General features: G+C 53.3%; 6 protein-coding genes across 6 annotated transcripts; 4 read left to right on the top strand and 2 right to left on the bottom strand.

Annotated features, from left to right (window-relative positions):
* Positions 1 to 256: 256 nt before the first annotated feature.
* On the top strand, positions 257 to 1,909 carry N7498_005640 (Set1-mediated histone H3-K4 methylation subunit Swd1; the record flags this gene model as incomplete). Its single annotated transcript, XM_058452702.1, has 5 exons — positions 257 to 326; positions 377 to 438; positions 507 to 595; positions 661 to 801; positions 862 to 1,909. The coding sequence occupies 5 exons, from the start codon at positions 257 to 259 to the stop codon at positions 1,907 to 1,909; spliced, it is 1,410 nt and encodes a 469-aa protein (XP_058309240.1).
* Positions 1,910 to 2,867: 958 nt separating this feature from the next.
* N7498_005639 (class I SAM-dependent methyltransferase) lies at positions 2,868 to 4,151 on the bottom strand (the record flags this gene model as incomplete). Its single annotated transcript, XM_058452701.1, has 2 exons — positions 2,868 to 3,759; positions 3,859 to 4,151. 2 exons carry the CDS (start codon positions 4,149 to 4,151, stop codon positions 2,868 to 2,870), a joined length of 1,185 nt encoding a protein of 394 aa, XP_058309239.1.
* Positions 4,152 to 6,475: 2,324 nt separating this feature from the next.
* N7498_005638 (WD40 repeat domain-containing protein) lies at positions 6,476 to 8,153 on the top strand (the record flags this gene model as incomplete). The annotated part of the gene is made up of 6 exons (XM_058452700.1): positions 6,476 to 6,779; positions 7,001 to 7,100; positions 7,230 to 7,296; positions 7,393 to 7,730; positions 7,816 to 7,942; positions 8,007 to 8,153. The coding sequence occupies 6 exons, from the start codon at positions 6,476 to 6,478 to the stop codon at positions 8,151 to 8,153; spliced, it is 1,083 nt and encodes a 360-aa protein (XP_058309238.1).
* A 691-nt stretch (positions 8,154 to 8,844) lies between these two features.
* On the top strand, positions 8,845 to 9,732 carry N7498_005637 (putative transcription initiation factor TFIID, 31kD subunit; the record flags this gene model as incomplete). The annotated part of the gene is made up of 1 exon (XM_058452699.1): positions 8,845 to 9,732. The coding sequence occupies one exon, from the start codon at positions 8,845 to 8,847 to the stop codon at positions 9,730 to 9,732; it is 888 nt and encodes a 295-aa protein (XP_058309237.1).
* Positions 9,733 to 10,474: 742 nt separating this feature from the next.
* N7498_005636 (uncharacterized protein) lies at positions 10,475 to 11,279 on the bottom strand (the record flags this gene model as incomplete). The annotated part of the gene is made up of 2 exons (XM_058452698.1): positions 10,890 to 11,279; positions 10,475 to 10,740 (listed from the first exon to the last, which is right to left on the bottom strand). Exons 1-2 carry the CDS (start codon positions 11,047 to 11,049, stop codon positions 10,475 to 10,477), a joined length of 426 nt encoding a protein of 141 aa, XP_058309236.1. The 5' UTR covers positions 11,050 to 11,279.
* Positions 11,280 to 11,505: 226 nt separating this feature from the next.
* On the top strand, positions 11,506 to 12,459 carry N7498_005635 (rRNA-processing protein UTP11; the record flags this gene model as incomplete). The annotated part of the gene is made up of 2 exons (XM_058452697.1): positions 11,506 to 11,601; positions 11,677 to 12,459. 2 exons carry the CDS (start codon positions 11,506 to 11,508, stop codon positions 12,457 to 12,459), a joined length of 879 nt encoding a protein of 292 aa, XP_058309235.1.
* Between the last annotated feature and the right edge of the window lie 684 nt (positions 12,460 to 13,143).

The following is a 13,143-nucleotide window of genomic DNA, read 5'->3' as shown; positions in this document are numbered from 1 at the left end:
TCCAGGCGGAAATCAGGCATCAGCGGGGACTGGTTTAGTGCCTTAACTGACCGCCTTGGATTTCTCTCCGTCCGTGATTCGCGCACGCGATGCGCTATGCAATCAGTCAATTGCAACAAGTGGTTGATGGTCCGGTCGAGCTCTTTCTACCTGCCCAGAGACCAGTTTGCGCTGGATGCTTGGTCCCGACACCCTGGCCGTGCTCCCAGGCTGGGAATTGTGATCATTGACATCGGCAACCCTGCGTTTCGCCGCAATGAATCTGTCCCTCATTGACCCGTTCGTCCTGGCCCAGGACTACCCGGACACATTAACGGAGAAGCTGAGTATGTGTAAAACATTATCACTCCGGATCTAAAGTGCTAACAGAGACCAGGAAGTGGCCATGCGACATGTCTACGCTTCAATCACACCGGCGACTATTTAGCATCGGGACGGGTTCGTGCTCCGCAACTGCAGTTGGATAACATGGGACGATTGAAGCAGGAGCTAACAATGTGCTGCAGGTGGATGGTACTGTTGTGATCTTTGACATTGAGACGAACGGTGTGGCGCGCAAACTGCAGGGTCATACCCGCCAAATCCAGTCTCTGAGGTATGTCTTGGACTTGTGCCCGGCAGGCCACCAATGTGAACAGAGGTGCTGATACTTTTTAACAGCTGGTCTAGAGATGGGCGGTATCTCCTCACCTCATCCCAGGACTGGAAGTGCATCTTGTGGGACTTGAAGGATGGCTCGCGTATTCGCACGGTCAGATTCGAGGCACCAGTCTACATCGCCGAGCTACACCCTTTTAACCAGTACAGTCTCTCTCTTCCATACAATCGTGATACCGCAGAGACTAACCCTTCTCTATCTAGTCTCCTCTTTGTGGCCTCTCTCTTCGAAGACCAGCCTATCCTTGTCGATGTCTCTTCCCGAAAACCTATCAAGCGCATTCTCCCCTCAGCACCCCTCCGTCCTCAACCCACAAATGGTGAAGAATTCGATCCCGCAGTTGCAGCAAAGCAAGCAGCGCAGGATGCGAAGCACTCGACCTGTGTCACTGTTTTCACGGCGTTTGGAAACCACATCATCGGAGGAACTTCAAAAGGGTGGATCAATATCATTGAGACAGAGACGTGCAAGACGATCCACTCCATGCGGCTTTGCAATGGTGTCGTGATTTTGCTACGTCTCGCCAGCAACGGACGAGACCTGCTTGTCAACAGCTCGGACCGTGTGATCCGCACAGTACTAATGCCAGATCTGTCCCAACTTGGCATCGGCCTCGAGCCATCGAGCATCAAGCTCCAAGTGGAACATAAATTCCAAGACGTGGTGAATCGCCTAAGTTGGAATCACGTTACATTCTCATCAACCGGTGAATTCGTCACCGCCACAACATTCATGAACCCAGATATCTACGTCTGGGAGCGCAGCCACGGATCTCTAGTCAAGATCCTCGAAGGGCCCCGCGAGGAGCTCGGCGTCGTCGAATGGCACCCTTTACGACCAATGGTAGTCGCCTGTGGCCTGGAGTCCGGCTGTATCTACACATGGTCAACCGTCAGCCCCCAGAAATGGTCAGCCTTGGCCCCTGACTTCGGCGAAGTCGAAGAAAACGTGGAGTATGTCGAGCGCGAAGATGAGTTTGATGTCCACCCAGCCGAACAGGTGCACCAGCGCCGCCTCGATCTGGAAGACGAGGAGCCCGACGCAGTAACCCTCGACCCGGTCAAGGATAACCTCGACGCAGAGACGGCCGGTGCATTCGGTGTGCCCGTCCTCTTGGATATCTCCGACAGTGAGAGTGGGGAAGATATCATTGCCGTTGGCCCGGGCACCATGCGGCGTCGCACTCCTGGTGGAACTGCTGACGCTGATAAAGACAGCCGGGCTGGCACGGGACGAAACCGTCGGCGGTGAATCTGACGTTTATGTTTTGTTCTTACCCGGTCTGACGACCGCACGAAAATCCATTTGCATCGGAGACGGCGTTTGTAAGGCACGGGTGGTATTGGGCGTTGGGATCCAGGCTTTGTTTGGTTTTTGGTGGACATGGTATAGTGATGAACTGCCCTGCCCACCTGTCAAGTAGAAAAATATTTCGAGTATTAAAGAAATCTCTTATGACATCCTCCGTAACTTGATTAGCAAATTGGCTACCCAAAGTAATATCCGCTCAAGGCCAACCAGTGGATACTATGGGACACTACGGAGCTACAAAATCGTGGTAGAGAGAGATAAAGCAAGGATATGGTATCTTGAAGAGTAGAAGAAGTAAATATAGAAGAGTTGCCTGGCAAGCAAACCGACCACAGAAGCTAAGGCGCAACACCTGGGTATATCACAAGCCGAAACGAACCAAACTCGGTATAAACGCCACATAAAATGCTAAAGCAGAACGCAGAAATAGAACAGAAAGGCATGTCCCTGTTCCAGGAAGAGATCGAGTGATCTATTCTTTGGATGTCGGTTCGTCTCCCGAGCCGGTCCATGGATGCCGGATCAGGACCGCGGTCTAATAGAAGAAGGTCTTTCAGGTTGCATGGTTTGCGATGGGGCAGTCGTATCGTCACTTCTTGGGAGGCTGGCTCTCGAGAGCAAGAGCAATCAGTCGTGCGTCGATGCGCTGGTTCGAGGGAAGACCCCGTCCATATGGATTTCAGGAGCAGGAGAAGCAGGAAGAACAGCATTCCAAGAGTCGGTTAGTTGGAAGTTGCCGGATGACCCAGAGCCTTGAATGCTGTTGTAGCGATGACCGGCATCGTCGAATCCTATCTCACTCGCAACACCAGAATGAAAAGCAGCCGCGAACTAAACGTCAAGTCGGGCCGTGTACAATAACCAAGTAATCTGTGTCCTGTGGACATCTGTCACGAGACTAATCGGCAGGTGGCTTGCGCGCCTGGTAAATGTGCAGGATATTATAACAGTGGATATCCTTATTGAAGGCCTCAGCCTTGACATCCTGCGCGAGTAGCTGGATTTTTTCGATGGGCCAGGCATAGACACGGCTGAAAGGAGCAAGGCTAAGTGCCTCGACGCTCTCCGACACAGCGAGGTTGTACCAACGAGCGACCTTCTTCTCATGCTCATCGTTGTGCCACGGGTTCATAGGCAACCCCACCATCTGGTGGTCAATCTCCGTGAAACCGGCTTCCTGCAAATTGCGGATCGTCTCGCGTGAGCTGTGAGCCAAGGGCCGCTGTCTATCCTCCGTTGCGCGCTTCAACGCTGAGTACCAGTGGCGAAGGGCGAGTCCACCCAGGGAGCGGTCATCGCAGCGTGGTTCAAAGTCGATCTCGACCTGCTCAAACCAGGCGCCGGGGCGGAGATGCTGGAAGACACGCTTGTAAAGACTGGGCCAGCTCATGACGCTACCACTACCCATCTGCATATGGATCAGATCCCAGGAGTCCTCGCCCATGGCCCAAGGACTTTCAAAATCGAAAGGCGCGTAAAAGTCGCAGTTCTTCGGGCGGTTTTGCGGCTGAATAGGTGCCAGGTCAACACCGACCACGAAGGAATCGGGGTACTTGTTGGCCACTTCGATACACCAGATTCCTGTACCACATCCAAGATCCATAATGCGGGAGTTGTTTGGGTGCGGAGCGTAGATCAAGCCGTCGGATACTCGGGCGACCGTAAAGAGCTTGTGGAAGATGTCGAGACGGTCCTGTTCCTCCTCGTCGCACGGGAGCATGTAGATACCCTTGCGATAGCCATGATACATTCGTCCGTTCTCGGAATATGCCGGATACTTTTCAGGTATTCTGCGATTGCGTGAAGTCAGTTATACGGCTCTCGGGGGTAGGTAGCTGTGGCACCCATTCTGTCGTGGAAACCTCGTTGGCAAAGCCGGGGAAACGTACTTGCGATTGGAGATGATTACCGGCGGTGAGGAGCGAGAAGCGTGGGAGATCTGCGAGGAATGAGACGCGACCGAGCCATTGCTGGTGAAGCGACCCATTGGACCCCTGCGGTCCCTCTCCGCGGGATCTCGATCTGTGATGACATAGATATCCATCGCCGTAGATGTCTGTCTTGAGCGAGCCCGCTCGCTCATGGGCACGGACTGGGAGTGACTGTAGTACCTCGAGCGTCCAGCATCGCTGGCGGGGGTCGACTCAGACTTGTATCTCTTCGAGGGCGGAGGGGAGGCCATTGGGGGCAACGGTCGGCGGAGCCTGTTTTCGTTTTCGTCCGAGGGCATTTGTTGTTATCGTGTCGGGCGCGCTATGGTGGAGGCTTCAAGCCGCTGGGCTCGCGACTCTTCGCAAGCCGTTGAGAGCGATGACGGAGGGTCTTCAATCAATGGTCGAACATGAAAGAGGGTATCGACTGAACCAGCCACCGCCGATGAATTAAATCGCACGCTATGCAGGAGCCAAATAGCACGCAAGGGTGTCAACCGAAATAAATACTCCGACGAGCCGAGCCGAAGAGCAAACAGGTCGTCACCAGTCAATGATCAGTGGGCATCCAAAGGAACGAGGAACGGAAGAGGGAAGCCCAGGACCAGGGAAGCCCAGAACCAGGGAAGAGCGGGCTTTAAGGTTGTAGCCGCTGGGCTGGTGGCGGGTGGGGGCAGGTGAAGCGAGTGTCAATATAGGAAGTAGAGAGTAGGGAGAAAAGTAAGAATAAAATTCTGAGGACGGGGAAGCTGGAGAGAGCAGAAGTACAGGGGCCAAGTTTCCTTGGAGTCAAGCACATAGCAGAAATACAAAGCTGGGTGGGTATCATTGTCACACACCCATGATCCGCCTGCACAACTCAACGAAGTAAGCTCTGGGTAATCTTACTTTTCCCCAAACCCTCGGGTTCGACCGTGCATGGAATGGATTCCCCTGGTCAGTGCACATAGCTTCCGAGCAGTCGGTGAATGCTTTTCTCGGGTGGCTCCTTCAAGTCTTGGGACTCGAGACTCCTTCCCCTCTTGAACTCGGGCGATCGCCCAAACGCCCCCGTCTCCACTCGAGGACGGTCCGTCCTCCCGCCTGGGCCTCGATGTCAATCTTCCCCCGAAGCCCTGGATTTTTATGACCTGTGAAGCGTCTCGTTATCCAGAGAGTCCGTCGAATGGTACCCCCTCTGTGAACTCGGACACAAACGGACCAGTCTCGGGCTTCCAGACGGTGATGTCCGGGGCCTGCAGATGGACCTAAGGTCGACGTGGTATAGTCCGGAGTCTATCTGTGCTCTCCCGAATCATTTCATGCATTCAATCCCGGGCTCAACCTTTGGCTTTCCTGCTGTCGCTGCTGTCCCTGCACCATTCGCCCCTCGCCGCCTACCCAAAGCCCTGGGTCCGCGGATGCGACGCTGCGAATCGCCCAATGTGCTCCCCCGGAACTCGTGGATTAGCCATCCTGGTTCGCCCCGGGCTTCTGCCCTTCATCCACCTGGTCGGTACCGTCCTGACTCAATCTCCCCGCCGACCCAACCCAAGCCCCATCGCGCTAATCACTGCGGCCGGCTATCATCTCACCTATCAACTTTCCATCGACCCCCCTGTCATCCTTCCCCATCCGATCTGCTTCACACTCGACCAGGGCTCCTTTTAGCGTAGATTTATGTCCTCAGTCCTCCCCAGAGGGTTGGCGTCTCGCCATGACCCCGTAATAGACCCGGGTGAAAGGCGAGGAATTCTGTCGTGGCTGGGAAGATATCCCCACAACAATGCACTGAAGCGGCATCGTCCACGATTCGTGATGATTTGGGGTGTCCAGATCAACCTTGGCATGGTGGATCGTCTCGGTAAACCCATCATCTGGGTTCGTCTAAATTCAGTTTCATTTACTCTTCCCGCCGACCACGCTCTCGACTGAGCTCCTTGCAGGGCGGAGAATTGCGAATCACCGAGTCCCCACTTCGCTTACTGCGTAAGGTTTTGGCTGATGACCTATCGTGCTTTGCTTTGCTCTGTCGATCCGATGACCTGGCTATTCGTCTTTTTAATATATCTTACTCCGCTGTCCTATTTGGGTATGTGCATGGAATTTTCTTGGGTTCCTACATGCAATTAATGTTAGGCATCGCAACTATGGAGGAGCCTCTTCGTCGGAAAAGAGACGTCCGATACAAAATGCCAAGCGCAGAAAGGCTTCCAACATAGGTTATGAGAAATTCACAAATAAAAAAACTAAAGAAAACATTCAGGATTCCCTCAATGGCAGTCAGGGTACCTCTGTAGTGTACTCCGACGTTCTGTTGTATACAATGCGGTGACGGGCAGCCCCACGCACCAGGAATTTTTTCTTGGCTCCGACCTCCACTGCTGTATAGAAAGCAAACCTCACCGAACTCTCCAACCAGTACGGAGTATTGTAAACTGCCGATCAACAACGACACCGAATCTTGAAACTTTCGACGCTACTCAAACAAAGATTAAGTTCCCGCTGATCAACTGCGCCTCTCAGCCACAGGCGACCATCAGCCCCCATCACAGGTACAAGTCTATATCGCAGCAAGGGCCATCAACAGCCCAAGATGCATACACTCAAAGCCATTGCCTCGTCATCACTGGGACTACCAGCGGAGAGTTACATTTACTCCATCGCGGCATCGGCGCCCGGATATTTCGCCGCCATCTCCTCAGATGACTCCCTGCGCGTCTTTGACGCCGCCAATCTCGATCGCGTGTCCGTGATCTCCCGCAAGACCCACGATGGTGTCTCTGCACTCCGCAGCTACACAGCTGGCGATGCCCAGCTGTTGGTGACCGGAGGTCGGGAGGGCACGGTGAAGGTCTGGGATGTTCGGGCCGGGAACGCGGTAGTTGAGATGGAAACGGGTGAGTCGGTCTCAATCTCTATCGCTTCTGGTCTCTGCCCCTGTTGGGTTTTGAACTGCCGTGCCCCCACGGATCTATTACTTAGATTGTCAATCGGGCAGGCCTGTCTGTCTGGCGGGTGTCGGAGAATTTCTGCGCCACGATTTCAAGGATGGCCCTGGCTTCGCTACGTAAATGTTTCTTTTGGGAGTATACATGGGCTAACATGTCGCGTGCGATAGCGAGAAACTCTCCTGTGCTCTCTGTGGCTTGTAATCCGGAGACAAATACTGTTGTCGCAGGTACGGAGCTTGTGTCTTCGCAGGCAGTTGTCGCATTCTGGTAGGTTCTTCCAGATTTCAGCTTCGCGCGTTTGTCCTGAAGTTATACCATCTTCAAAAACTGCCAATTGATTGGATCGATTGGATTGATTGTGTGAATGCGATGGTACGATTTACTTAACTTGAACAGGGATATCAGATCACCCCAAGCACCCCGTCTCCAGTACGTGGAGAGTCACAACGACGATATCACCGAGGTGTGTACCTGCCGAGGACAATTAGTCCCAGGTAGCCCCAATCACACATAGCTGAGGACAAGCGCTGATGTGACGGCGCCCTGCGCGGTTGCACAGCTCCAATATCACCCGACCCGCAGCAATATCTTACTATCCGGCAGCACGGATGGGCTGGTCAACATCTACGACACAGCCATAACAGACGAAGACGAGGCTCTGGTGCAGGTCATCAACCACGGTTCGGTCCACCATGCCGGCTTCCTATCCGAGCGCACCATCTTTGCTCTAAGCCATGACGAGCATTTCTCCGTGCACCCGGCCACAGATCCGGACAACACTGCGCAGGAGCCCGATCCCGTGCATTTTGATGATGTGCGCGAGCCGCTGGGCTGCGAGTATGTTGCTCAGCTCTGCATCGGTAGTCAGGGGCCGTATATCGCGGCGGGAAATAAGGTGTACGTTGTAGCTTACGAGCGTGCGCGGGGCTTCCGCGGTACGTGTCTTGCTTGGGTATGCTACTAATTTATTTCTTCGATTTAGTGATCGGCGTTTGGATCTGGTTCCACTCGTTTCTAGCCCGTCGTGGCAGTTTGACCAGGATAACCTCTGGCGTCTTCCTGGTGCCCACGGTGAAGAGGTTGTGCGCTCTGTCTACTTGGATGAACAGGTTCGTGTTACTATATCTTATCACACCATAATGATCTTGGGGCTAATACTGTGTGCCCTTTTAGAGTCAGTCGGTCTTCACTTGCGGTGAGGACGGACTTGTGCGGGCGTGGAAACCCGCTGATGGTGACGAAGACTCCCAAGCTCAGACTGGTTCCGCAAAAACCTCGCGAAAGGATAAGAAGCAGAAGGACCGTTATAAGCCATACTAGGTGCGGAAGAATGCAGCTTCGGCATTTGTCTTCTGTTGTGTAGCATTGGGAGTTGGCGGTGGGCAGAAATAGACAACAATAGGAATATTTTAGGTTGGGAATAGGTTTAATTCCACCCAAGGCTTAAATTACGTGGCTCTGATCCCTACCTATATACTATTCTCCCCTAAACCATCAAAGGCAAGGTATTTTAAATTGACCAATCGATGATTATATACTCCCGAGGTCAGTTGTTGCTCTCGATATATTCGCGAGGCCTAAACGCTACAATCAACACATTGACTCCATGATGTATCTTATTGGAACATTCAAGCATATAAAGCATCAGGTTTACGTACAAATTTGGCAAAATCTCAGTTTAGACGTGTTCTAGTGATTAAGAGGCGTATGAACAAGGTGCGCTTCATATTTGAAGAGGGTTACCTAAAACGGTTAGCGTGTCATCGGAGCTCCTGCGCTCTTTTCGGCTTCATCAGATCTCCCATCACGTCTCTCCCACTTCAATCTCGACCGTCGACGCTTGCCACACCTCCTCTCTCGGCGACTTGAACAGTGCACCAGCGCCAGTAATGCTGGCAGATGCCCTTCGGCCCACTCTCTAGTCGATCGCATTGAACCGTCTCCGACCGGCCCATCTCTCACCCTCACAAGCCGCGCTTTTCTGTCCTGCATCTCGGCCCTCCCATTCACAATGGCCTCTCCAAGCCCAAACCAAGGCTCTGCGCCAGCCACCCAGCCTCTCACTCCACCCGCTGAATCGTCCTCTGCGGCCAACGGCGTCTCCGCCCCGGCCGCGACCACTCAAGCATCCGCTGTGCCAGCCAATACCGCCCCGACTACATCAACTACACAGCCGCCGCACATCCCTGGGACATCCATCCAAGATAGCGGTAAGTCGCGACGCCCGCGCGATGTCCGACTCGTACATATGCTCCTCGCCTCGCTCGGCGTGACAGCCTACCAAGATCGCGTTCCGCTCCAGCTCCTCGATTTCGCATACCGGTACACCTCCAACGTACTCCAGGACGCAGTGCATCTTGCAACGGAAGGATACGCCAGCGCCGTCGAGGGCACAACGGGAGGGAAAAACTCGTCGGGGGAAGTGAACAGTGTGTCTTTGCCAGCACTACGACTGAGCATCGCGTCGCGGCTGCATTACCAGTTCCAGACTGGCTTGCCTAAGGAATTTTTAATGGATGTCGCGTCGGAGAGGAATCGTATTGCTCTGCCTGGTGTTTCTAGGGGATTCGATGCTGCTACTGCCCCCAATGGAACTGCTCCTGGTTCTGCGAATCAGAGTGTTATGATGGCGGGTATGCGATTGCCGCCTGAGAGGTTCTGTCTTACGGGAACCGGATGGAATTTGAAGGATGAGTGGGATAGTGAGGGCGAGGAAGAGGAGGATATGCCCGATGCGCCACAGCAGCAGGCCGGCAAGGAAGCAGGTACTGGAGGTGGGGAGGACGAAGAAGGCGGAGATGAGGATGAGGACGGCAAGATGGAGGATATCTTCGGTGAAGACACGGCAATGGGTGGAACCGGCGAGGGTGACGAGGACCAGAAGATGAATGATGCTTAGGGGCCGAGCTGGCTCTCGTTTTTCCTTTGCGTTTTGTTTCAAATTCTCTGGGCTGGACGGTGTTACAGGCGCCTGGTGTTCATCTCATTCCCAATCATCTAGAAGATCGGGCTTCTACAAGAGAGAATATTTGGTTTTCTTTTCATGTTGAGGGATTCCAAGGCTCGAGATATACACGAACTGACTTAACGCGGTCACTACGGTGTGGCAGTTCGTGGCAGTTCGAGAATTAAAATGGAGATCACAAGAGATGATTTGGTTGATTGAAACCAAGAAATGCTTCCAAGTTTCGTTATATACTGTACATAATCGAGTGTCATCCCATCGTCCCAGGTCCGGGATGACCATGCAACAAAGATGCCCTGAATAACGCCTGATTTCCCTTTGTACGCCGAGAGGAGAGAAGACATGTAAGCTCGCACATCTGGTCATGACCGGACGGGATTTGTCGCCTGGGACCATCACTGGTACGACAGCCAGAGCAGGTAGGATGTTCATGCAAGGAGGCCCTGATCAAACCAACCGATGCCTGAGCCAGCGGTCCTTTTATCTCGACAAATCAGGCCGAGTCCATCGACCCTGCGCCCAAGCCATCGACCCGCAAGAACGAGAAATTTACCCCCAGGGCGATGCAGCAGAGTGATCCCAGGCGCCAAACCCCATAAAGAAGATATACACCCACCTCGGGGAAGTGGTGGTCAAGAATAGAAACAGGAGAAGGGGATATGAAAAGCCGGGTCCATCACCTCCCCTGAGCCGCCTGACGTTGCCGCTCCTCGTCTGCCCTCATCATGCGAATGACCTCCTCTCGGCGCTTTTCCACGCGCTCCAAGTCCTCCTCCTTCGCACGTTTCCGCTCCTCGTATGTCGCGAACCATTCCTCGCGTGCCCGGTCTTCTTCTTCCCGGTTATTTGCGTGGGCGACCATGCACGAGTTCATGGCCAGACGTTGTTGGCGGCATACCCAGGTGGCGGTGACAGTACGGTTGACGGCGCATTCGGCAAAGGCTGGAGGGTTTGTGTTAGCCATATCTTTCGTATATGGTGGCATGGAGACTTGTCGGATGATGCACTCGGCCGGGTTCGGCGGTCGTAGAATGACAAGTGCCCACGGAAAGGAAGGATTGTGGTACAGATCGAAGAAGGATTGGACATACCCTTAATTTCAGGAGCGCAGTGGCTTCGTACGCGCTTATAGTAGAGCTTCTTGACTTCTTGTTCCTGGGCCGCTGAGAGCGGGAGCGGGTTGCGAAGATTGTATTTGCGGGGAGTAGACGGTGTTGATGAGGTATCGGGGGATGCAGATGATGTAGCCATTTGTACTTGAAGAACTCGCTCTCGGGGATCGAGCTTGAGATAGATGTAGATCGGAGGTGGATGGGATGTAATGAGTGGTCGGGGTGGTTCGGTATGCCGGCTTCAATGGCCAGGTGCTGAGCGAATTGATCACCGTGATAAGGCTGCAGGGTTCGAGTGAAGCTCAATCTTCACTTTGAAGCACTTGTCCGCCCGAGATAAGGAGAAGCTTGGAAGGTGGGAGGCGAGTTGTGTTGATGCGGATCGCGAGGAACCGAGTGACGGGCGGAGAGCAAAAGGCGGCAGCAGAAAAAAAAAACTTCCGTACAACCTCCAACTCTCATAGCACTCTTCTTACTGAGACTTTCAACTTTTTTTTTACAGTCTGAGCTACTGTAATTTTTGCTTTGAATAATTTTCATTGATTTCCGTCCACCTTGCAAATCCAGCGGCCTCCAAGCCACACAGCCACACAGCATGTCTTCCATGCGCAACGCCGTCCAGCGGCGCAACCACCGCGAGCGTGGACAACTCGAAGGACGCGAGAAATGGGGTATTCTTGAGAAGCACAAGGTATGTAACTTCCCTTTTGCTGCTGAATCCCGTTACAAGCAGCGCAGAACCGAAGCAAACTAATCGTCGCAACAGGACTACTCGCTTCGCGCAAAAGACTATAATGCCAAGAAGGCAAAGCTGAAGCGCCTCGAAGAGAAGGCTCGCGACCGCAACCCCGATGAATTCCACTTTGGTATGATGGGAGACAAGAACCGGACACAGGGACGGCATGGACGAGGCGCCATTGGGCGAGACTCGGCCGCGGCTCGCGGGTTGAGCCACGACGCCATTAAGCTTCTCAAGACACAAGACAAAGGCTACCTGCGGACATCCGGCGAGCGGATACGCCGGGAGATTGAACGTCTGGAGCGCGAGGTGGAATTGCAGAAGGGCATGAACGAGTCCCTGGGCGTGAAGACTCAGCAAAACGAGGAGGAAGATGACGATGAATTTGATGGCTTCGACTCCGACCTGGACGTTCCTGATTTCAGCGCTCCGCCAAAGCCTAAGTCGCGCAAGGTGGTGTTCGCTCATGATCGGGGTCAACAACAAACACTGAAGAAGAAGCGTGTTCAGGATGACGACTCTATGGATGAGGATGAAGACGAAGACAAAGAGCCCAGCACCGAGACTCGAAAGACCCCCAAGCAGCTCGCAGCAGAGCGCCAAAAACTCGTGGAGGTTCGACGGGCTCGCAAGCTCCGAAAACGGGCCGCTGAGGCCCGAGAGAACAAGCTGGTGGCGCTACGCAAGCAGTTCGCCGAGATTCAAGCGGCCGAGCGGGAGGTTGATTGGCAGCGGTCTAAGATGGACAACTCCGTGGGCGGCACCAACAAGAACGGTATCAAGTGGAAGATCCGTGAGCGCAAGCGCTGAACGGACCTGAAGCATCCCGTTACGAGTTGATGACGGCCATTTTTCTTTGTGTACATCGATACCAGCATATACCGCTTCGCATAGCAGGTTTTCTCGCCGCATCTTTGAGAGCTCTGAATCGGGCTGACTGAGTATTCCGGTCCGGGTCCGGGCCAAGGCCTAGTGACCTCACTCAGAGCCATCCAGACAAATCACTGATACATATCGAGGCGCTCAGTGAGAACCCAGTCTGCCACATCCCATCGGCACAGAAAGCCAGGAAAAGTCGGCACTCACTGCCAAGTGATGGAATAGCAGATGTTACTGTAACCAGACAATTTGAATCACTCTGCATATATCCACACACTCTCTTTTTCTCTAGACATTTTCTCAATTTGGATCGGACCTCCTGTCTCAAACAACCACGTACCCGGAATATCAAACGTCGCCACAAAATATAATTGCCAATGATCATGGATCCAGTGATGAAGGATACCACTGGTTTTTGTATAAGGTTATCTAACATCTGGTTGTGTGATCCACGACAATACGCAGAACCCATTTGCATGACGCTATGGCTTTTAGGCTTATTAGTATTGACAGAATTAAAATCCATGAGAATATATCGACAATCCGGTATGTAACCGTTCCGCACTGGGTGGTTCCGAATCGCCATTCACGAGTCCGCAATTGATAATCAGGCTA

This window comes from Penicillium cinerascens, assembly GCF_028974065.1.
Source record: "Penicillium cinerascens strain IBT 15544 chromosome Unknown contig_5_segment0_segment0, whole genome shotgun sequence".
Taxonomy (NCBI): Eukaryota; Fungi; Ascomycota; class Eurotiomycetes; order Eurotiales; family Aspergillaceae; genus Penicillium; species Penicillium cinerascens.
Note: the sequence above shows the minus strand (reverse complement) of the source record. Positions and strands in the feature narration are given on the sequence as shown.